Raw genomic sequence first — 22,593 nt, 5'->3', positions numbered from 1 at the left:
CTGGAATAACCTCTCGTAGTTAACCTTCCACTCTGGCTAACATTCAAACTGCAGAACCAGTTGCTACCAGTACATCTTCTGATGCTACTCAAATTTGCAGGTCTCCTATTCTGCAAGCATAAATTTATCTTGCATCAGAGCTCCATGGAACCTCCTTGGACCTCTTTGGAGTCATAACATCTTACCATTATGCAAAAACATTTCTTTACACATAATATGATGAGATTTGGACACTGTAATTTTTTATAATCAAGTGAATAAATGCTATACCTCCAAGTTCTTTTACATTCAAGATGGCATTCTGGAATGGCACTGCTTTTATGCTAAATCCTAAAAAAAAGAAAAGAGACTAAGTTATTTGTTGGAAAAATACATATATATATGCTTTCTTCTAACTGACAGTTAAACCTGAGAGAAAGGGAACATACAAGGCTTATAGCAATCCAAGCATATTGCTTGTAATTTATGCAAGAGTCTAGTGTTACATACATATAGAGAAGCATACAGATATGTAAGTATATATAATAATAATAATAGTCTATGTAGGAAAAAATATATCTGTTCTTTCAGCATAATGTACAGACAGAAGTTGAATTCATTTCCATCTGGCACAAACAATTTCAACATAATTACATACCTGCATACAACCATACAAGTAAGTAAACACATTTACAAAAGTGAGTCAATCCAGGTTTATTAGTTAAAAGAAACAAGGAATTTGTTCTCCCCAATCAGATAACTAAGATATTCCTGAATTCTAAGTACTACTGTAAGAAAATGTACAAAATAATTTCGAAGTAGCTTGTTGTCTCAAAATAAATCCTAAACTCTTCCTCGAAAAGTAAAAACTGGAATGGATCTGAATGGCATTGATAAGAAAAGCAAAATCACAGGCCATTTGAAAACCATGTGGAGAAGCAGTCACACTGTATTCACTGATTCTCAATATTTTCTTATATAGCAAAAGTATGGTACGTATAGATAAAACCTTGAAGTTCAATAGTTTGGACGCTACCTAGTTTTCTACAGAGTCTATTTTCATTGCTCACATTGTCTAAATATATGATAGTAATTTGTTGCAGATATCTAGAAGATTAAAGAAATTTAATTTTTAAGTGAATCATATTTTCATTATTTCCTTTGACAGATCTATACAGCTGTTAAGACTGCTGTTACTATTTCTTTCACGGTCAAAAATGTTAAATTTTTAATTTCGGGTGAGCTCTTAAGATGAAGTTGAAGGGAAAAAATGACTAAATTGATCAGCAACTTCCTTCTAAGCATTTGAATTGAACATTGACCACAATGGACTGTAAGATGTTCTTAGCATTACTAACACCACCACTATGAAGGCAATGGGATGACTGTGCATCACAGAAAAAATTGTATTTTCTCTTGTCTACTTTAGTTCACTTTTCATTTTATTGATTAACCTTTTGTTCTTGTAAGTTAAGCAAAGACACTGAAAAACAGGGCAGATGAGGGACAATGATATAGAATTCAAGTCTGTGAAGCACAGCTACAGTATAAAGCCAAATAAACTATACACACCAGTTACTCACATCTTCTTCCCTCAGCAGCTCAAGCTTAAACTGCTGCAGCCACACAGACAGTTTTTTTCCATCTCTTATGGCTCAAACTGTCCTCTTTGTGAACTCTGCAGAGTCAGGTTTTTTTTTTCTTACTCTGAAATTTTGATAGTTTTTTTGTTGTTTTAGTTGTTTTTGTCTGGGCTTTTTTGCTCAGAACAGCCATCAGTCCTTCTGGTACATCTATATACGTATACTTAGTCAATATTTTTTTTTTAGTTAAAATACCTTTTAGCTGTTGTTGTACCTGTTTCTTTTTATCTTTAGAATACCTTTTTTATAACCTGTTTCTAGCTTTTTTGCTATATAAATAAGTCATTCTAATGATCTAAGAGAACAGAAGCAAAAATAATTTCCATTACATTAGTCTTTGGGTTGTTAGTATATACCAAAGAGTATAAGAAGTTAAATACGATGTAATTGTCAGTGCTTCGTTACCCCATTCCAGTTTGTATCATGACCTCCTTCTCTGATTGTATAACAAGACTGCTTAAAAGCCAAGTATAAAGAGAAGAAAGAAACCTTTTAAGATGTCTGCCTATAGTAAATTGCTGTTGCCCATTTCATAAAGTTTAATTACATCACAGTGTCTGTTCTGACTTTTGACATATTCTAAATTTTATGTTTTCATGGATATGCCCCAGTACACAGCCAAACACTGAACAAGTTGTGTAAGCTTCAAAGCAATCTATTAAATACCTTCAGAAGCAAGATAACTCTGCAGAGGCTCCCTACTGCCAGTGCTATTCGTTTCAAAAGTTACCTTTGGACAACACCCTGAGCACATCATGGAATGAAGACAGCATCCTACCTGTGGTAGACACTATATTTTCCGGGCTTTCACTGCAAAGCTGTGACAGAAGACTTGTTTTGCCAGAACCAGTGAGGCCTATGCAAACCAAATCATACTCAGGTCGTGGCGGTGGTGGTCCTTTGCAGCAAAGTGCTCTAAAACACTGCCAGGAAAAAAAAAAAACAGAACACGAAAAGAAGAGGTTACTTTTTTTGCAATTATTTCTTTAACAAGATTTTTAAAATCATGTTTAAAATTGAAAGGTGCTGGACAAAAAAGAAGTATTATTCAAACTTTCTATTTTGCCAATATCAGTAGTTAACAGAGATCAGCTCAATTGAAATCTAGAGCAGTTTTACAATAGAACAAATACACCTGTTAATTACTCACATGAAACTCATGGAGCTGGAGTAAGGAAAGTGACTTATATTTCTCGAAGACAGTCAACAGAGTTTGTGCAGTGACGTAGGCATACGCCCTACACAACTCTGCAGTTCAGTATTCATGAGTTTCCTTCTGAAAGCAAAACTGGCAGAAAACTCTACTTCTAAATGCAATACCTGGTGTAAACACCAAAGCAGCTACTGAACAGCTTCTGGACAGGTTTTCTCTGTTGTCAGAGGAAAGAATCTGGGAGCTCTGCTCAACTGATTTCCTTCCTAGCCTTGCTTTGTGCATAGAAGGCGGACAGCATTTTTCCTACTCTACAATTTCAAACGTTAAAGAGTACAACTTGAAAGAAATGTATTTTGTTGGACATAGCTCTGGCTGTAAAAATGTAGATTTCTCACTATTTCCTAGAAAAGTATGAATTAATCACAACAAAGAATACAAATCACTAACACAATGCTTACCCTGTGGCTCTGCCAATGTCTCTTAATTAGCACTGCCAGAATAGGCTAGACAATCCAACAGATCCTTCAAGTCCTTAGCACGGCTAATTAGACCCTTTAGATGCTACATGGAAAACTACACAAAAACATAAAATCATACAATTCTGGGAAGGCTAGCAATTTTAGATTTAAGGTCCAAGATATAATCCCTCTACACATATATATAAATATATATATATATACATTCTCTTTCCCCAGTATCTGTTGCCTTCATCTAGGATTACTCTTGCTATAATAAGTACTAGAAAACTGGTCTGTACATTCACTTCTCTCTCCTGCATGTTCTGTCTTTACATAGTTTTAGTTTTTGAACCTCCAGCAACAGAAGTCTCCGCTTCTACCCTGGGGGTGCAGATCATTATGAGACTTAAGTAGTTTTTTCCATCTTAAAGACTAGCCAATCACAGCACTGAATAAAGAAACCCAGTCTTCAGGAAAACATTCTAGTATTTGCCTTCATGCATGCCTCTCCTCTTTCATTCATGACTACCAGGTACTCCAAGAAACTGAAGAGATATTAATAAAACAATGAGGCAAACTGCTGGTTCTGTGTCCCTAAGCAGGACACTGAATGAGAAAATGATTACAGAAAGATAGTTCACTATAGCTACAGAAGTTTTACTGGATTTCTTCTACATAGTGTTAAATTACTATACCTGTGTTGTAACCATATGGGTACCACCAGTATGACTTAAGATTATTTTGAGAGGATTCTTGACGTGCAGCTCCCAGTTACTTTAAACACGTCCGAGACTGAGCTCATGTGCTGATACACAAAACTGAGCAGGAGATTATCTGAAGACAGAATACCTTGCAATAATACTGTCTTGATAAATATTTATTCTAGTCTAGGCTTGCACAGAGATGAGTCCCGCAAAACAGGTATTAGAAACAATTAAAAAATGCCACATCCCAAAGTCTTCTCGCTCTACATCATTACCATGCCAAAATAATTTTCCTTTGTTAAAAAAAAAAAAAAAAGAGGATAAATTCAAGAACATTTAAATTCCTTCAGCACTATATAAAAAAGTGAAAGACACATTTTAGGAGAAAACACATTTATTGTAGTAATTAAGTTGAACAAAGGCAATAGTTTAAAAATAAAAACTTTGCCTCTTAAAATTTGACTCTGCCAGATGTTTTTCAAGAAGGATAGCTCTTATATGTGTTTTAGATAAACATGTCTTCCAGCTTTACTCACTGACGTCAATCCATGCTTACCCTATGAACTCTAGAAAATCATAGCAAATACGATACTCTGGTACTTGTGAAAAACACCAACTGAGTTTATTGCACAGCATAAGCTCCTTCAAACTGCGTTTCCACTTAAGATATCAGGCTGAAGGCCACATAAAATTCTTTGAAGCTGTCCAGAGCTCTTGAGCCCGTGTCAGGCCCTTTGTACCCAGTCTTTAAAGGGTATTCAATCTGTCCCCATAAAGATGGCATGTTTGCAAGAACTTCTTGATATCACATTAAAAACAAATGAATAAGTTAGTTGATGAAAATCCATGCTTCTCATTGTCTAGATTCGGTGACAGTTCTTGTGTAACTAGACACAAATCTTACAGCCCTGAAAACATTAATTATCTGCAGTTCTGCCAAATTATTGCCATCTGTAGGATACATACAGAAGCTGTGTGTGTGAAAAGGGCTCCACAAACTGCTTTTGTGAACTTCAGTCTATCTCAAGTGTTGATTTCCTAAAATCTGAGTTAGCCTACGAAGTCTTTAGCTGCTGTTGATTGAATATATGATCAAAAATCTAAGTGATCTTGAGTGTCCTAGGCAGCACATGCAGACCCACCACCCAATCACTCATCCTTTATCTGTATGCATAGACAGATATGAATGGTCCTGAGAGGAGAGTCAGCACACACACAACTCCAAAGTCAGTAAAATTGTTTGCTTCAGACCACTCTCATATTTTTATATAAACATCCTCTTTTCATGTCTCCTATCTCTTTGTCCTTATGCAAGGATGATTTCCTTCTGCAAATATCTTTCTTTTCCTGGTATAAAGAAGAACATTAAATAGTTTATCTTCAAAAAGCTGTTGAAATTTAAGCTGCTGCATATACTACTTTACACTGGCTGGCATGAGAAGTATTACAATTCTCTTAATATCTGCACGTTTCAGGAGACATTTTTAATAATATATTTAAATTTTATAAACTTGTGTTAGTCTTCCTCCTCACAAACTCAATGGAGAATCTACCATCAAAAACATCACTAGTCAGACAGAATGATAATTGCCTTCCTGCTCTCTCAGCAACTTAACAGTTACAAAATCCCAGACAAACAAGGGTTATTTAAACACCCAGAGAGTACTCAGAGACTAAGCTGACTCACTACTTTGGAAGCTACATCTAGAATCACAGAATCATTAAAGCTGGAAAAGACTAGTCCTACTGTCAAGCCATCCCCATCATGCCCACTAACCATATTCCTCAATGCCACATCTACACATTTCTTGAACACCTCCGGGCACAGTCACTCCACCACCTCCCTGAGCAGCCTGTTCTAGTACCTCACCACTCTGAGCAGTTTTTTCTAATATCCAAGTTGAACCTCCCCTGGCAATACTTAAGGCCATTACCTCTCATCACTGTTACTTGGAAGAAGAGGCTAACTCCCACCTTGCTACAACTCCCTTCCAGGTAGTCAAAAGAGAGTGATAAGGTCTGCTCTGAGCCTCATCTCCAAACCAAACAATCCCAGTTCTCCTCTAGAGAACACACAGTGAATTCAGAGTTAATAATATGAAGAAATAAGACTACATTTATTAATCTACTTTTGATTATGAACATAATCCTGAGATTTTTTACAAAGCATGGATGAGCACTGAACCATTATTTAAGATGTCATGATGCATTATAGTGAAGTCTAAAATGTAAAAAGTGCCTATAAGGTGCAAACAAGCCAAACCTGAAACCCAGAAAGAGAAATATATCAAAAATATTTAGCATGCCATTGTACTCCCTTCTCCATTCAGAAAAGCCGAACGGCTAAGAAAAATGTGTATTAACATTCTAGCTGGTCTTTTGAAACTTGTCAGATATGGACACAAGTCTGATTTCTTCAGCAAATATAGCCACTGGATAGGAAGCAAGTTAAAAGAGGCAGAAGTTTTTTTTTTTTTTTTTCTTTAAAAACAAAACAAAACAAAAAGCCCCAAAAACAAACAAACAAATCCCTAAAATTACAATACCTTGAGAAAATTTATGCTTTTAGCCAGTATTGGAAAAAATCACTTATTTTTTCCAACAATTACATACTGCAGTTGGTAGGAAAATGTTCAGCTCCACTGTACTTCCGTTTTACTTGTTGGTGTACATGATATGCACATGCATGTTTAATGCAAGAGGTAAGAGAGTTAGCCAGTCCTGCTCTTACTTAGGGATTTCTATTCCAATCAGATTATTCCAGTTTTAAGATGAGCCTATAAACTGACTACCCTAGACAGTGGCCATTTAGACGCCTACAGAAGTTTCTTCCAGGAAAATCACTAAACGTGGTACCTGTAGCAGGGGTGGCCAAACCCACAGCTCACACACTGAAGCTTTGTGCAAGGAACATCACTGAATTACTGCTTCCTCCATTGAGTCTGTCTTCACCTATTCGTTGTACTTCTTTCACTCTCCTTTTTGAGGTGAAATACTCCAATATTTCTGCTTTGTTCAGGACTCATCTCCTGTTTCTTTTGTTGCTACTATTAGAGATAAACAAATGCAAGGGATTTCATGCTTAGCTGATTAAACGCACATACACTCATGCAAAAATAACCTGTATTACGGCAACAGCAACAGCAATGCTAACAAATCAAGCAATGCTAACAAATTCAAGCAGCTCTTGAAATCCAGAATTGAAGCTGAACAGTTCAACCATAACTATGCTCTGCTCCCCTCCTCCTCCTCTTGACTAGTTGTGAATATAGCCTCCCTTCATGTTTCATTTTTCAATTAAGATACCATTAAAGAAATTTCAATTATCCAGCACACCTTTCTATCCAGAAATTACCTGAAGTTGCTGACAAAATACCAAGGAGATTATTAAAAAGAAATAAAAGTTTAAAGTTGGCAGGCCAATAATTCTGATGCTGTACATGATCACACAATCACAAAGGAATCTCAGACCTTGAAGAGATAATGTGAAAGGTGGGGTTTGATGGCTGAGAAGTAGAGAATTAGAATAATTTATATAGAAAACAACTGGATACAGCAATGGACTAATCCAATGAAAATGATGAAACAGTCTAGGCACCTGAGTGAAGTCATGCACAGCTAGGAAAAAAGGAAAAAGGATATATAATAAACGACATTTTGACTGTATGAATACTTCAATGTTAAAATAATACAGTAGGATCTATGCATTTCAGTACGTGAGTTATAGCTGTACATGCTTTTCAGTTGCCGTAACAGATGTATAGGTGGTGCTAACCACTACAGAAAACTGAGGGGAAGAGGAAAAAAACTACCAGTTTTAAGACATGTAACCAATGATCGCTTCCCTCCTGAAGGGATCTTCACTAAGGACAGAAATATTAAAATCTTGATCAGATACTTTCTTTGAAAGACCACAACCTCATTAAACAAAGGCCACTATCCTCAGATATCCTCCATCAAAACACAGAACAAAGATCCAGGCTCCAGTAGAGACCTTAGCTCAAAGCTTACTAAGAAAGTAATCCTCTTTGTTTAGCCTAGCTAATCTTCATAAACTTCATAATCTTCATACGTGTGGTGAGACCACTTGTTGAACTGCAACACATCCCTCCTCTTCAATGCACACACCAACTGTATACCAGCTTGTGTCACAGAAATATAGACAGGTATATGGTAATAAAGACAAGCTAACATAAAACAGGAAAAATTATCAAAAAAGTAAGGCAATTGTATGAAAGAAACACAGTTCTGGTAATGACCTATGTTACAGAAATGTTAGAGAACCTAAAATATCAACATATTCTTCAGAGGAGCCAGTAAGAAAAGAAATTAAATTGGGTTAATTGTTTGAAATTATTCAATGTTATCAAACCCTTCTTGGTATTTCAAAAGAGTTACCTCTGGATTCTCGAAAGGAATGGTCATATATCAAATAATTTTCAACATTTATATTAAGTCACCTACTGCTGTAGTAGACTTAAGACACAGGCTTAACAATCAAAACCACACAAGTGACACAGTTCTATTTGTTCTCTGATATATTTTACAGTGCTGTTATGAATAGAGGATATTGCAGGAAACATGGTCAAAAAGAAGGCTGACTTTTGACAAGCCAGATGTGACACTGCTATTCACACTACATAATTTCAAAAACTTAATGGTCGTGGTAAAGTGCTTCTTTAAGTTAAGATAATAAAATCACAGTTGGTTGAATTCTCTCCAAAATGTAAAACCACTTTTGGATTTGGAGAAAACATAAGTCTTCACTATCTTAAGGATAAAATAGTTTGCAGATATTTCTCGCCTCATTGCATGAGGATTAAGGACAGTATCTTTGTACAACATTTGGGCAGAAGGTAGGGGATCCTTCACCTTTACCTTTCAGTGAAAGGGACAGCTCTGGGGCGATGGTCTCATACAAAAGTTTTGGGTATCAGGAACAAGGAAAATTCTATAAATACAGTCAGGTCTGTGCACTACAAAAATGTAATATCCCTAGAAAAACTGTAAGGCAATGGAAATCCTTCTTGAAACTATATGCTAAAAAAAGGCACTAAACCTCTTGTCTGAAATGCAAAATACACCTCTTGGACATTAATCTCTTAGGCACTTCCCTTTAAGTAAAAGAAGAGCAAAACCAACTTATAATCCTTTACTCCATTCATAATGTCCTTGAAGAAAACATAAAGAAAATCATACATTAAATTCTGAATGTGCTTAGATACTCACTACTGGAGTACGAGGTCAAAGCCTACATAAAATAAAATAGCATACTGCTATGGAAACCCACTGCAATCAACAAAACAGTAGAATATATGCACAGGTTCCACTCTGAACAGGAATAGGCTTCACTGCAGAATCAAGTCAAGCTCCAAGGGGGTTCTCTGACACTTTTAAATTCCATTAAGCGTAGAACTATTGCTTAAGCATTTCCATTTATTTCTCTGCACAACAATTTGTATTTCAACCCATCAGCCCATTCATATTTAACATCAAGAGATAAAGGTAACAAAAAAGATAGACAAAAGCATTAGCAAACAGTTTGCTTTACAATCTAAGGAAACCTAACCTTGAAAAAGCCCTAAGGATAACTGAAAATATGAAGAAATTTAATTTTAATACATATCTGAGAAAGGTAAAAAAAATCTGAATTCTTTCACTTATTGTATCAGATATGAAAACATGTGGAGGAAATCATTAATGGTGTTAAGGTTGGAGGCAGCCTGGGTTGTAGCGACCATGCCCTGTTCGAGTTCGTGGTCTTGAGGGATGTGGGCCTGGCAAAAAGTGGTGTCAGGACCCTGAACTTTGCAAGAGCAAACTTTAAGCTTTCAATGGACTGTTGGCTGAGATCCCCTGGGATGCTGTTTTAAAAAACAAAGACGTTGAGGATAGCTGGCTATTCTTCAGGGTGCCTTCCTGAGAGCACAAGAACTCTCCATCCCTCTGAAGAAGAAAGCGGGCAAAGGAGGTAGGAAGCCGGTGTGGCTCAGTAAGGACCTGCTGGGCGTGCTGAGGGCGAAGAAAGGTGTATACAGGCTCTGGAAACAAGGCGGTGTCACCTGGGAAGAATACAGGGATGCCGTCCGGGCTTGCAGAAGTGCGATCAGGAAAGCCACGGTGCAGGCAGAACTGAACTTGGCGAGGGACGTGAAAAACAATAGGAAGAAGTTCTACAGGTACATTGGCCAGAAGAGATGTGCCAAAGCGAGTGTGACTCCTTTGGTAAATGTAAAAGGAGAAGTCACTTCAACGGACAATGAGAAGGCAGAGATACTGAACGAGTTCTTCGCCTCAGTCTTCACTGGTGGACAAGATTCCAGAACTTCTCATGTCCCTGAGCCCTGCATCCCTAAACCTCTAGGTGGGGACCGGGGCGACAAATACCCCTCCACTGTGAGGACAGAGCAGGTCCAAGACTGCCTCATGAGACTGAATGTATATAAGTCTATGGGGATGGGTGGCATGCATCCCAGGGTTCAGAAGGAGCTGGCTGAGGTGGTTGCCGAGCCGCTCTCCATCATTTTTGAAAAGTCATGGCTATCAGGTGAGGTCCCGGATGACTGGAGGAAGGGTCACGTCACTCCCATTTACAAGAAAGGGAGCAAGGAGGACCCTGGGAACTACAGGCCGGTGAGTCTCACCTCTGTGCCTGGGAAGATCATGGAACAGATCATCCTGGATGACATGCTAGACCACATGAGGGATGGGTGTGTGATCCGTGGCAGTCAGCACGGCTTCATCAGAGGAAGATCATGCTTGACCAATCTGGTGGCCTTCTATGATGGAGTGACAGCATCGGTGGATAAGGGAAAGGCAATCGATGTCATTTACCTGGACTTGAGCAAGGCCTTTGACATGGTCCCCCAACACATCCTCATCTCCAAATTGGAGGGATGTGGATTTGATGGGTGGACCACTCGATGGATAAGAAACTGGTTAAAAGGCCGCAGACAGAGAGTGGTCATCAATGGCTCCATGTCCAGGTGGAGGACGGTAACGAGTGGCGTCCCCCAGGGGTCTGTCTTGGGACCGGTGCTCTTTAACATCTTCATCAATGACATCGATGTAGGAATCGAGTGCACCTTCAGCAAGTTTGCTGATGTCACCAAGCTGAGTGGTGCGGTTGACACAGCGGAAGGAAGGGATGCCATGCAGAGGGCCGCAGCAGACTTGAAAGGTGGGCCGTGTGAACCTAATGAGGTTCGACATGGCAAAGTGCAGAGTTTTGCACTTGGACTGGAGGAATCCCAGGCATCTGTACAGACTGGAAGGAGCGGTCCTAGAAAGCAGCCCTGTGGAGAAGGACCTGGGGGTCCTGATAGATGAAAAACTTAATATGAGCCAACAGTGTGCTCTTGCGGCTTGGAGGGCAAATGGTATCCTGGGGTCCATCAAAAGAGGGGACAGCAGGGACAGGGAGGTGATTTTCCCCCTCTACTCTGCTCTTGTGAGGCCCCATCTGGAGTACTGTGTCCAAGTGTGGAGCCCCCAGTACAAAAAAGACAGGGAGCTGTTGGAGAGGGTCCAGAGGAGAGCCACTAGGATGATCAGGGGACTGGAGCACCTCCTCTATGAAGACAGGCTGAGGGAGCTGGGCTTGTTCAGCCTGGAGAAAAGCAGTCTGTGGGGTGACCTCATTGCAACCATTCTGTTGATAAAGGGAGCCTACAAACAGGAGGGGAATCAACTCTTTGAAAGGGTTGATATGTGTAGGATAAGGGGAAATGGTTTTAAGTTGAGGGAGGGGAGATTTAGGTCAGGCATCAGGGGGAAATTCTTTACCCAGAGAGTGGTGAGGTACTGGAACAGGCTGCCCAGAGAGGTTGTGGATGCCCCGTCCTTGGAGGTGTTCAAGGCCAGATTGGATGGGGCCCTGGGCAGCCTTGTTTAGCATTAAATGTGGAGGTTGGTAGCCCTGCATGTGGCAGGGGAGTTGGAGATTCATGATCCTTGAGGTCCCTTCCAACCCTGGCCATTCTGTGATTCTGTGATGCCTGGGCTGAGGCCAGTGGGATGAAGTTTAACAACACCAAGTGCTGGGCCCTGCACTTTGGCCACAACAACACCAGCAAAGCTACAGGCAGAGTGACTTGAAGATTCTGCAGGGGAGACTGACCTTTGAGTGTTGTTCAGCACTCAGCTGAACATGAGCCAGCAGTGTTCCCCTGGAGCCAAGAGGGCCAAATGCATTCTGGTTTCTGTAAGAAATAGTGCAGCAAGTAGGCAGGGAGGTGATCATTTCCCTGTACTCAGCTCTGTGAGTCCAGTGTTCAGTTTTGGGCCCCTCACTACCAGAAAGACAGGGAGACCCTGGAGAGCGTCCAGAAAAAGATAATGAAGCAGGTGAGGGGAGTAAAGCATAGGTCTTACAAAGAGTGGCTCAGGGACCTCGAATTGTTCCACCTAGAGAACAGGTCTCAGAGGAGACCTTACTGCTCTCAACAGCTACTTGAAAGGAGATTGTGGCATGGTGGGGTCAGTCTCTTCTAATGTGTAACTGGTAATAGGACTAGAGGGAATGGCCTTAAGACTCACCAGGGAAGGTTCAAGTTGGATATTAGAATTTCTTCTCTGAAAGAGTGATGAGGCATTGGAACAGGTTGGCCAAGGTAGTGGTGGAGTCGCCATCCCTGGAGGTGCTTAAAGAAAGGGTAGCTACAGTATAAGAATCGAGGGTTAGTGGGCAATGCAGGTGGCAGGTGAACAGTTGGACTAGATGATCTTAGAGGACTTTTCCAAACTTAACAATTCTATGATTCTAAACGGTAAACAACTTGCTTTTAGTAGCCTTTTGAAAAAAGAGAGCTTGATTACTTGAAAAGATAAAATATGATATATATATACGTAAAAAAGGAGCCTCAAGAAACTCCAAGTGTATTTTTATGGAAAAAGAAGAAATATTTCATGTTTACTTGAAGCAGTGTTTCCTCTGAGATTTAGCCCCAGGATACATCTTGTTCTGACATAGGAAATATTTTAAAAGTAAAATTTGTCATCAAATCTGAAAGCGAAGAAGAGAAATTTCGCAGGACAAGAGACCTCACTATTTATTATAAAGTCCAGTTTTACTGAATAAGTATGTGTCCAAGGTAGAATAGCAAGTTAAAGGACACTGTATATACCAGTCAAAGAAAAAAAATTTACAGAACACAAGAGAGTGGAAAAGGACTCAAGTATACCATTGATAAGGAAAAGTAGAATTCTTTTGGAAACCACCAGATAACAAAATTAAACAAAATCAGAGTAGTGTTACAGGATATTAAAAAGGAAAGTATAGTTTCAACTGTCATTTTTAAACCTGCTGACATAGGTAATAATTTTTTGTTCATACAGTAAAAGAAACACCATATAACTCTATCTCTGTGGAAACAAGGACACAAGTTTATGTATTACCCAACCAAAAAGTCATCAAATCAATGAACATTTGGTTGCTCTATTATCGGCAGCATACAAATAAAGACCAATAAAAAAATAAGTTACTAAATTAGAAATGGTCTATGCAGTTAACATTGAAATGTAAGGATGAGTGTGCATTACTAATGTTCACATCTTAATAGGAATTCACGAGAGGGTTTAGATAAAAGGAAGAGGACCGGACAATGAAGATAGCTAGATTTTGCAGGCAATGCAAGTCTTCTGGCCAAATAATTCTGCTGCCTGGAACTTAAGACCAGACTGCCTCCCAACTTTAGAAAATACAGTAAAAATGACACTGATGTTGGCAGAAGCACAAATGGGAGATTTAAGGGGTATGCTCTACTACCAGTCCATGGCATACTTGGAGGTGAAGTACCATATGCAGATTATGGGCATCTCTTATTCTTTAGGCTATCTATGAGCAAATTCATTCCTACACACCTTTCTCATTTTAATATCACCATATACAACTACATCAGTACGCTATATTTACAAAAGTAAGAGCCTCTAAGAGAATATGCATTCTGACCAGAAGTCCTAGGGAATAGGAAATATGTAGCAATGTATTCAGGAACCTCTTTTCCTCCTTTATATAGCATAAGTTTTACTTGGCTAGCACAGCACATTTCTACCATGGGAGGAAATAGGAGACCAACCTACAGAAAAAACATTAATCCAAAATACATAATTGGAGGAAGGCATACAAATCTTAAGTATCATTAAGAATTGTTCAAATTTTAATCAATGACAGCCAGTTTGAACATAACACAGTTTGTTCTTCCACTAAACTCTTAAAAAGTTAGGCTTGAGAAACTTCAGCCATTCAACACCTCACACTTCTTGTCTCTCCAGCTTTACATTTGTTGTTTTTTTTTCCTACGTAGGTACCTGTATTTTCCAGTAAGTTTCTCAACTGTCACCAATCTCTTTTCTGACAAAGATTCCTCTATTGGTTATTTTGTTCTTCTAGTACTGTAAAATCAAAATGGTTCAATTTGTCACCACTGATCACACATGGATCAATGACTACAGACTTCAAGTTATACACTTAATATACAGAGTTACAGACTTAAATTAAAACAAGTGCTCTGTTTCTTATCTTCATGTACTTGAAGAACATAATTTGAAGTCAACAGGAAAGAGAATGGAGTATATAAAGACAAGACAAATACAAGCTGTGTTATTCACAGGATTGCACTGATGAAAAAAATGCTAACAAAACCAGAACAAAAGCCACAGCACTCTGTTCAAACAAGAATTTGTTTAATAAATATTAACTAAAACCTCCTCATAAATTTAAATTAGGCTATAAAAAAAAAAAAAAAAAAAAGAAGAAGAAATAAGGAGTATTTTGTAGGCAAATTCCGGACACAATGTTTAAGCAGCCTTTAAAAGGGTCTTAACTTTTGGGGGCAGGAAGAAAATGGGAGTTAGCAAGGGTTTTTTGCTGTTTTCTTTGCTTGGTTTAAAAAAAAAACAAAAAACAAACCACTATCAAGGCCTCACTCTTGAAACAGCCTTACACACATCTATGCCTACTTACCTACCCACAGGTACAGCAGCAAGCGATCCTGCAGTGCAGACAACTCAAACCAACAAGTTTCTGCTGGTATCACAACAGCCACTTCTTATCAGTTAAAAGGTATAGATGCTTGAAATCAGGAAGGTATCACTATACTATATTTTTATATATATATATTATTATTTTTTGCTAAAGATCTGTTCTTACTCTCAGAGCTGCATTGCTTGGATGCAGCCTATGAACAGTTGCAGAAAACACTTTCAAAGAACAGAAGCATCATCAACTTGAAGCCGTCCTGTGCCACAACTGTCCCAATGCTTCTGCTTTCAATGACAGTGCGTGTTGAGTGTCTGTTGGATAATTATTACACAATCTGAAGATTGTGTAAATAAAAATTCTCTTAAGATAAAAAGACAACAGGTTGCTGCTTCAGAATATATCTAATGTGGGTGAAATATGATCATAAATCCAAGCAAAAATAAACTCAACATGCAATTCTGATAATCGAGCACAGCTCAGGGGTGCTTAGTCCCTTGCCTGCTTCAGTGCACAGCTGTAAGAGATTTAAAACTTTTTCTGAGTAGGTTGCATATACTTCAGCAAAAAACTGACTTACTGCTGCTTACTGGAACAAAACTTTCACCATTTAATCTATATCAGCATAAATCTTGCCAAACTGGGAAACTCCTCCTCACACTGGCTTGAGAGAAAATTTCAGAGTACAGGGGAGAATTGCCATAATGATGAGATTCTATCAATGAAACATAAGCAGTCTGGAGTTGGTGGCATAATTCAGAGAGAGACAATGAGTAAAAGCAGGCTTAAGAAATAAAAGATGGCTGGCTTTAAGACTTAGATATATGATCAGTTGTAAAAACAAAAGACTGGCTTTAACTCAACCTTTTTGTTTGAAGGTTTTTTTTTCATATTCGCTTCAATAATTAAAGGCCAATAGAATAATACAGATTTTTAGTTAAAGTCAAAAATCAAACTGGAAGTTTGGATTTTTGTATTACAAAGGTAAAATATGCAGCAACCTTTATAGCGAGTTGTTAGCAACTGCCAGTTATCTACATATCGTCAGATCAGTATTTTTGAAATGTAAGGAATGTATAAAGTGAATAAGAAGAGCTGCACACAGTACTCATACCATAGAGATTTTTCACTTAAGAGGAAGCATTTATAGCTCCAAATTACTTCTCCAAAGCAATCAGTAATAATGAAGGGAGATGATAAGGCACAGCACATCTCGTTTTATACAAGGAGTGCAGAACAGTTTGATTACATTATTTGGAAATAAAATTCAGAAGTGTAGGATGTAAGACTGCAGTAAGATTTGTCAAAGAAAGATCACAACAACTGATAGAAAGCACCGTAAGTATTTTTCCTTCCTAAGCAGTAATAACATGGTCCTCCTTATTTGAGGGAATATGTAAGTAATCATGTTTCTTCATCTTTGTAACAAATCTAAGCTTACATTATAAAGTTTATTGTTCCAAAAACATACACATATTGTACCCTGTCAATGGGTCAATGATTAATCAGGAAGAGACAACAATCTATAAAAGTCGGGGAAGAAAGTCATTTAAGAGAAACTAATTCAGGACACAACATTAACCTTTGTTTCCAAGTGGGCTGCATGGGAACCTCATCTCACATCCAAGTGGAATCATCATGCACCCAGGTAAATCCTCTTTTCGTGGGGTTGTAGAGCAGGAACAACAAGGTGTTGCTACTATGAACCAAACCAGTACTCTTGCAGAGCCAGCATAAACTTCACTGCTATCTCACTATTAACTACACTACTCAGATCTTAAACTTGTATATCAGCAGCTTCCAAGAGCACTCTCTAAACCAGAAAAACTTCAGTGGAGAAGAATTCTAGTGAGCATGTGCTCATGGAAGTTCGTAAGTCTACATACATTTTCCTAAAAAACAGAGAACTGCCTTTGATTAGAGTGATGCAAAATGTACATCACAAAATGAATGTACCATTGCCTGAATTCTGTAGCAGAATAACTAGCAATCATTTGGCTTAAAACACAAAACAAAACAAAACACAGCAATTTGTTCACTTTATAAGCCAGCAAATTTTTTTAAATTCTATTTTTAAATCTAACTAACCTCACAAAGCTGAGGATAATGTAATCTTGAAGAGTAAAATTTAGCCAAAAAAAATAAAAGCAAAAGCAAAACCAAAAAACTAAATATGAGCAGGATGGAGAAAAACAAAGTTGTTATTAACGCATTAATTCTACTGAAATACCACTCAAGTCCAGTGTGTTCCAAACCACAGCACACTATGTGCAAAGCAGAAAAGACAAAGTTCAATACACTAAAAAATTAATCATAATAGTTATACAGGTTTCTTGTTGTTATTTTTTTGGTTCAGATTTGGAATTTGCTTTCGGGCAGGACTCAATCTTCTCTGTTCCACAGCACAGAAATATGGCGTTAATAATCAAAACAAAACAAACCAAATTCAGTGCTTGTTCTCTTCTCAAAGGCAAAAAAATGAAACAAGAATGATTGCAACGTCCACCTAAAAAGACTAGTCATTTAAAATAGTTGATGGTAAGAGGACACAATCAAGGTTCGAAGACTCATATTTAGCCCTTGTCCAGAAGCAGGAATCAAAATGAACTATTAAGCTCCATTTGGAACGTTTAAAGATTTTTCAACAAGAGACATGCAGTATTAAATGGTAAAAGCAGTTGAGTCCTACCCCTGTAAAAATCCTACGAAAAATAATCCTACACAAATAACAGAATTCAAATTGATTCAGAAATGTGCACAGAAAAGAGAAAAAAAGCATATTTACAGCAATAAGTACAGCATTGAACATGAAACCAGGTAAATATTTTTTCACCGAGCATCCATATGATCTCCGTTGTAAAAACATTAAAACCTACTTGGATTTCCAGGCAAATTTAAGTATTTTAATGACAGATAGGTCAAGAGTTGTCTTTCTGCTGTCTTCTGCTTTTCTCTTCTGCTTAGCCTAACATTCCAGCCTAATAGTAACATATTTTCTACTCCAATCAACCATACCATTCAGTGGTATTTCCTAGAAAAATTTTTCTTGTGTGTCAGATAAATACAGAATAAAATCCTTCAGGGACAGCTTGATATACCACAGATTCCAGTTGAAATAATACTGAGGCAAGAAAATAAGAATTTCCTTAGTAAACCCACCAGCATAGAAAATGGGGTAAAAGCATAGGTATTTCAGCACAACTCAAATGTATCAGGATGTGACAAACTTCACATAATTTTCAAGCTGTATTAATTCAAGAATAAGGAGTTATGCTTTGTGGAAGATGGTCTTGTAAGAATAATATACTAAAAAGGTCTACACAAAAGTCAGTACGGTATTGCACTACTACATGGCCATTTAGAAAAGAGGGAGCTCAATACATGTAATTACAGAAGAGTAAAGTTCTTTTCATAATTTCCTTGTTAAAAATCATTTTGTGGTAACCAAACAGGGAAAAAAAATTTAAAAAGACAAAAAAAATACAATGCAAGTGCCACACAGAATTCCATTCAGGGTAAATAACTGCATCTTTCTTGGAGGAACTACTGCTTTTCCATCAATAGTTAAACACTCAATTAAATAAAAAAGACAGAAAATTAAATCATAACAGAACTGTGTGAATTTTTGGAGAAAACCATTTATCAGTGTGTTGCCCACATTTTCTGGAATTAGATCTGCAAGTTTTCCCATTTTTACACATGTTCAAAGAATTTAACAGTATTTGACTGTCATAAGTGAGTTAACATTTTTGGCAAGCTATCCTCCTGTAATAGCTTTGAATTTCCCTTAAGTGCTTACTGTGGATGACTTACTTTAACAGGAATTAAACTACCTTGTGGCTCTGACACAATCTGAACTCTTTACTCTTTTGCGCTGCTAGCACACCATGTGAAGGACAATGCTATAAACACCGTATTTGCTTGAGGTAAATTAGGACGCATTACATGTTGCAAATATTGCTCATTCTTTTGATCTTTATTTGAAACTAATAATCCCTCTAAAGTAGAACAAGATTATCTCCATATGCTTGGACTATACACTTTATATCTCTGGTCAGAAGAGTAAAAGCTTGGGAAAATTAAAATACATATATATTTGACCTTAGAGCAGGCAAAAAACAAGCAAGCTCTCCAATACTTAGAATTCAACAAATACTAACCACACTTGAGTCCCACTCTGTGTTCTGAATTTCTGCGGTATTCATTTGTATTAGTCTAAGAAGCACGATGAGCAGAAGACTGAATAGATTAGAATGCTTTCTGTGCTACTTTTTTGCAGATCTCCAAATATAGAGAAATATATAGAGAAATTCAATTGATATTCCCATAAAGCATCTCAACAACTAGTGCTATTTCCATGGCTTATTAGCCACTTAGAAAAGTCTTCATCACTGATATGTTAGGACAGTGAAAACAAAGACAAAGTGCATAGATTTATTTCTGAAGAATTTCATGCCATAGTTTTTGCTGTTATAAATTGATTGTGGAGATGAATTTTGGTAAAGAAAGCACAGGTCCTTTACCTTTTTGACTTTTCCACTACTCACACATAGAAAAATAAAAGGAACACCTTGACTAGCGATGCAGAATCCTCCCCTTCTAACCCAATCAAGAGATGAGAGAATTTTCTGGTTAGTCACAGGCAGGAATCTCAGTCCACACTTTTCACATCATGTTTTCCCCTCAAAACCTACTAACATAATTATCCTGCAGTTCTGGGCTACTTTACATTGTTTATCACCTAACAGAAGTTTTGCACAGAAACTTTTGTACTAATTGGCTTAGGCATTCTCCACATCACGAATCTCAAGTGTGTGGAATTAGTGACCAGGGGAAGGCATAATGTTTTACTCTGAAAACTGAGCACATTTTAGAAATGTTTGACATCATGAGGGTGAAGTCTCCTGCAGTGCATCAGGCTTTCCACGCATTATCTAGAGATTATACTTCTCTCTTTTCCAGTTGAGTCAATATCTGCATATTTTTTCATTATGTAATTTTAAATTCTGTAAGAAAAGATCTAAAATACTGCACCAAGCTACTGTTATTTTTCTGTACATATGCATATCCTAAAAACATAGGAAATTGTGCTTAATTCACCTCAGTGAATGCTGTCATCTGAATACCCCAAGAAAAATGCATCAGTAGTGAAAGGCTGCTATTTCTCTGTTGTGCTTATCCTACAGTCACATGATGCCATTTTAAACTGTATTGCATGGTAAGGGTCAGGTTTTCATTCTCAGCACCAACATGTTACATATAAATGGGGCCCTTCAAAATCAACAGTACGTATCAAGAATGGGAGACCTAAGCCTGCAGTGTAGCCTCATTCATTCCTTTTGGGGGTGGGATTTGCTTTGTTTTTCTCAGGGTCTGGAGTTTTGTTGTTTATTTTTTGCAATTGCCAATTTTAGACACCAGTAGACTGAAGCTTCTGTATCAGACTATGAAAGGACAGAAACACCCTGAAAAGTGGAGAAGGACAGGTTTTTTTGTTGGTTTGGGGTTTTTTAGTTTTTTTATTTTATTTTATTGGGAGCTATTTGTAGTACTCCTGTATGCTTACAGAGTAACAATAGCTAAAAACCCTTGCCATCTTTGGCCTTCCTAGAAACTGCACCCCTGCTTCAGGAATGCGGATTCAAGCATAGTTACCCATGTATTCATCAACTCTGGGCCAGTATCACCAAGCACTACACCCCAGAGATGAGACATTTCAACTGAATCAACAGGCAGAGTGCCGCTAAACAGCGCGTGGAGATTGCTCATCCACACCGGGCTGGCTTCTGGTCTATTACCAGATTCTTTCCAAGATCTGCTTCTTGATTTCATGCTAATGAATGGGAGTGGATCTATTTCTCCATGAATTTCTGTGATTATGGCAGTTGAGAGATCATAGGTATGGGCCAAGTCAGGGGAGTGAGTCTCATTTCCACAGCAGCTGACTTCAGCAACAAAATTCTTGTGGTGTTCTCTCAACCACAAAACAATTACTAGTTCAGCAAAATTTCATTTGTGATAGCACTGTGATTACAGGAATGGTTTCAATGCAAAGAGAAGAATGGAAAGCACCATCTCAGAATGCTATGCTCAACTCTCTATATTCTCCTGTCACATTACTGCATGTCTTAAGCATGTGTGCCTGCAGCATTTTTAAGTGAATGAAAAGTGGTATTTAAAAAGTTTTCTAGAAAGCTTACTAAATATGAAACAAATACTTCCTCACACAAAAGGTGGGGGAAGAAGGGCACAAAAATAAAGTGACAGATTAATTTCTGTTGCTTGCTAGCTGGAAAGTAATTAATACAACACGAGCTTAAAAAAATAAATTTTAAACACAAACCAAAGCAGTGGCCATTCCAGAATGCACATCATGGCATTTCACCATGCCATGTCCCTCCCTTCCCCATTCCAGCTGGTCCTAGTTTTCTGCTCTACTAGAGAAGCTTCTCACTTCAGTAAATAGCACTTCTTGCTGCTCAAGTCTTGTACTAAAATTTATTTTGCAGTCTTGATGTTAGATTTATAATACTTCCTATTCATATGCAGCTCTACCCATCAAGAATGCTATTGTGCCACTGCAGAAAAACAATTACCTGGCATAGGATTTAGAAAACATTTCTATGGAATACAGCAAAGCTCCAGTTTATCTGGAGCAGGCACAGGAAGAGAATGTAATGTCTCTTTTCAGAATTGATGTTTTACCTTTTAAAAATAAAACAGGTAATGTAGGTTGCACAGCCACTGCACAACTAAAATGGCAAGCGGTACACACATAAGAGCTCTTTCAGATAATGCACAAAAAGAAAGCAAATATGAATTAAGAAGTGGATTCTTGCTGCTCTGTGCATTACAAACACTCATGATGAAAGTCAGCCTGAATTAACTCGGTGAATTTTCAAACACAAGTTAGTGCTTATTTACCTACAGTACTTCTAAATCTATTTTAATTAAGCTGTCCCTTATGCACAGACTGGGCTGGTGCTCAGCATGTACTTATTACAAAAAAAAAAAAAAAAACCAACAAAAAAACAACCATAAGGAAACAAAACAGGAATCTGTGAAGAGATTGAAAATACCACATATCCACTTGATAGCAATTAGAGAAAAATCTACCTCAAGACCAGAAGGAATTAAGACATCTCTTTTACACAACTGATTATTTTAACATGAATCTGAAGGTGTTCTGATAAGTGAAGATAACAGAACACTAGGATTTTGCTGTCTTCTGGTTCTATACGCTTATTAATGTCTTTTCTGATGCCCTGGTGTTTCCTATTTGAAATGTGAAATTAAGATCAGTCAGTCTCACAACTCAGTCCTAAATACAGCACTATATTAAAACAAAATATTCAATTTCCCTTTGTTACTTACAAAAACTCTATGGTTCCCTACTTTCAGAACAGGCATTTGCTAATGCAAATGCATCAGGCCTCACACTTTTGCCTTATGTTTCAGATGACAATATTGCCAAAAGTACATATTTCTGTTTGTTCAAATGTATTTTGTACTTATACTACATGTGGCATACTGAATGTGCCAACTCTCCAAAATCATATTGCAGCCTGAGCTGCACCTTCTGCTAAAAGAAATCTCACTTATAAAATCTAACAAGACCACAGCAGTACAAACAGAATAATCTTCCAGACAATCTAAAGCAATTGAGATATCTGGA

At 37.8% G+C, this 22,593-nt stretch overlaps 1 protein-coding gene across 5 annotated transcripts in view; it reads right to left on the bottom strand.

The window, feature by feature from the left end:
- Positions 1 to 22,593, bottom strand: part of ARL15 (ADP ribosylation factor like GTPase 15) — a 222,276-nt gene that overhangs the window by 136,846 nt on the left and 62,837 nt on the right. For all 5 annotated transcript variants that reach the window (XM_042825728.1, XM_042825725.1, XM_042825729.1 and 2 more), the window contains 2 exons: positions 2,401 to 2,545; positions 271 to 330 (listed from right to left, as the gene is read on the bottom strand). In XM_042825728.1, the coding sequence (XP_042681662.1) occupies positions 271 to 330; positions 2,401 to 2,545 (205 nt within the window). The remainder of the gene's footprint in view (positions 1 to 270; positions 331 to 2,400; positions 2,546 to 22,593) is intronic.

Source organism: Centrocercus urophasianus, unplaced genomic scaffold (assembly GCF_019232065.1).
Source record: "Centrocercus urophasianus isolate 14NV4802_14NV808 unplaced genomic scaffold, USGS_Curo_1.0 seq_25, whole genome shotgun sequence".
Lineage (NCBI taxonomy): Eukaryota > Metazoa > Chordata > Aves > Galliformes > Phasianidae > Centrocercus > Centrocercus urophasianus.
Note: the sequence above shows the minus strand (reverse complement) of the source record. Positions and strands in the feature narration are given on the sequence as shown.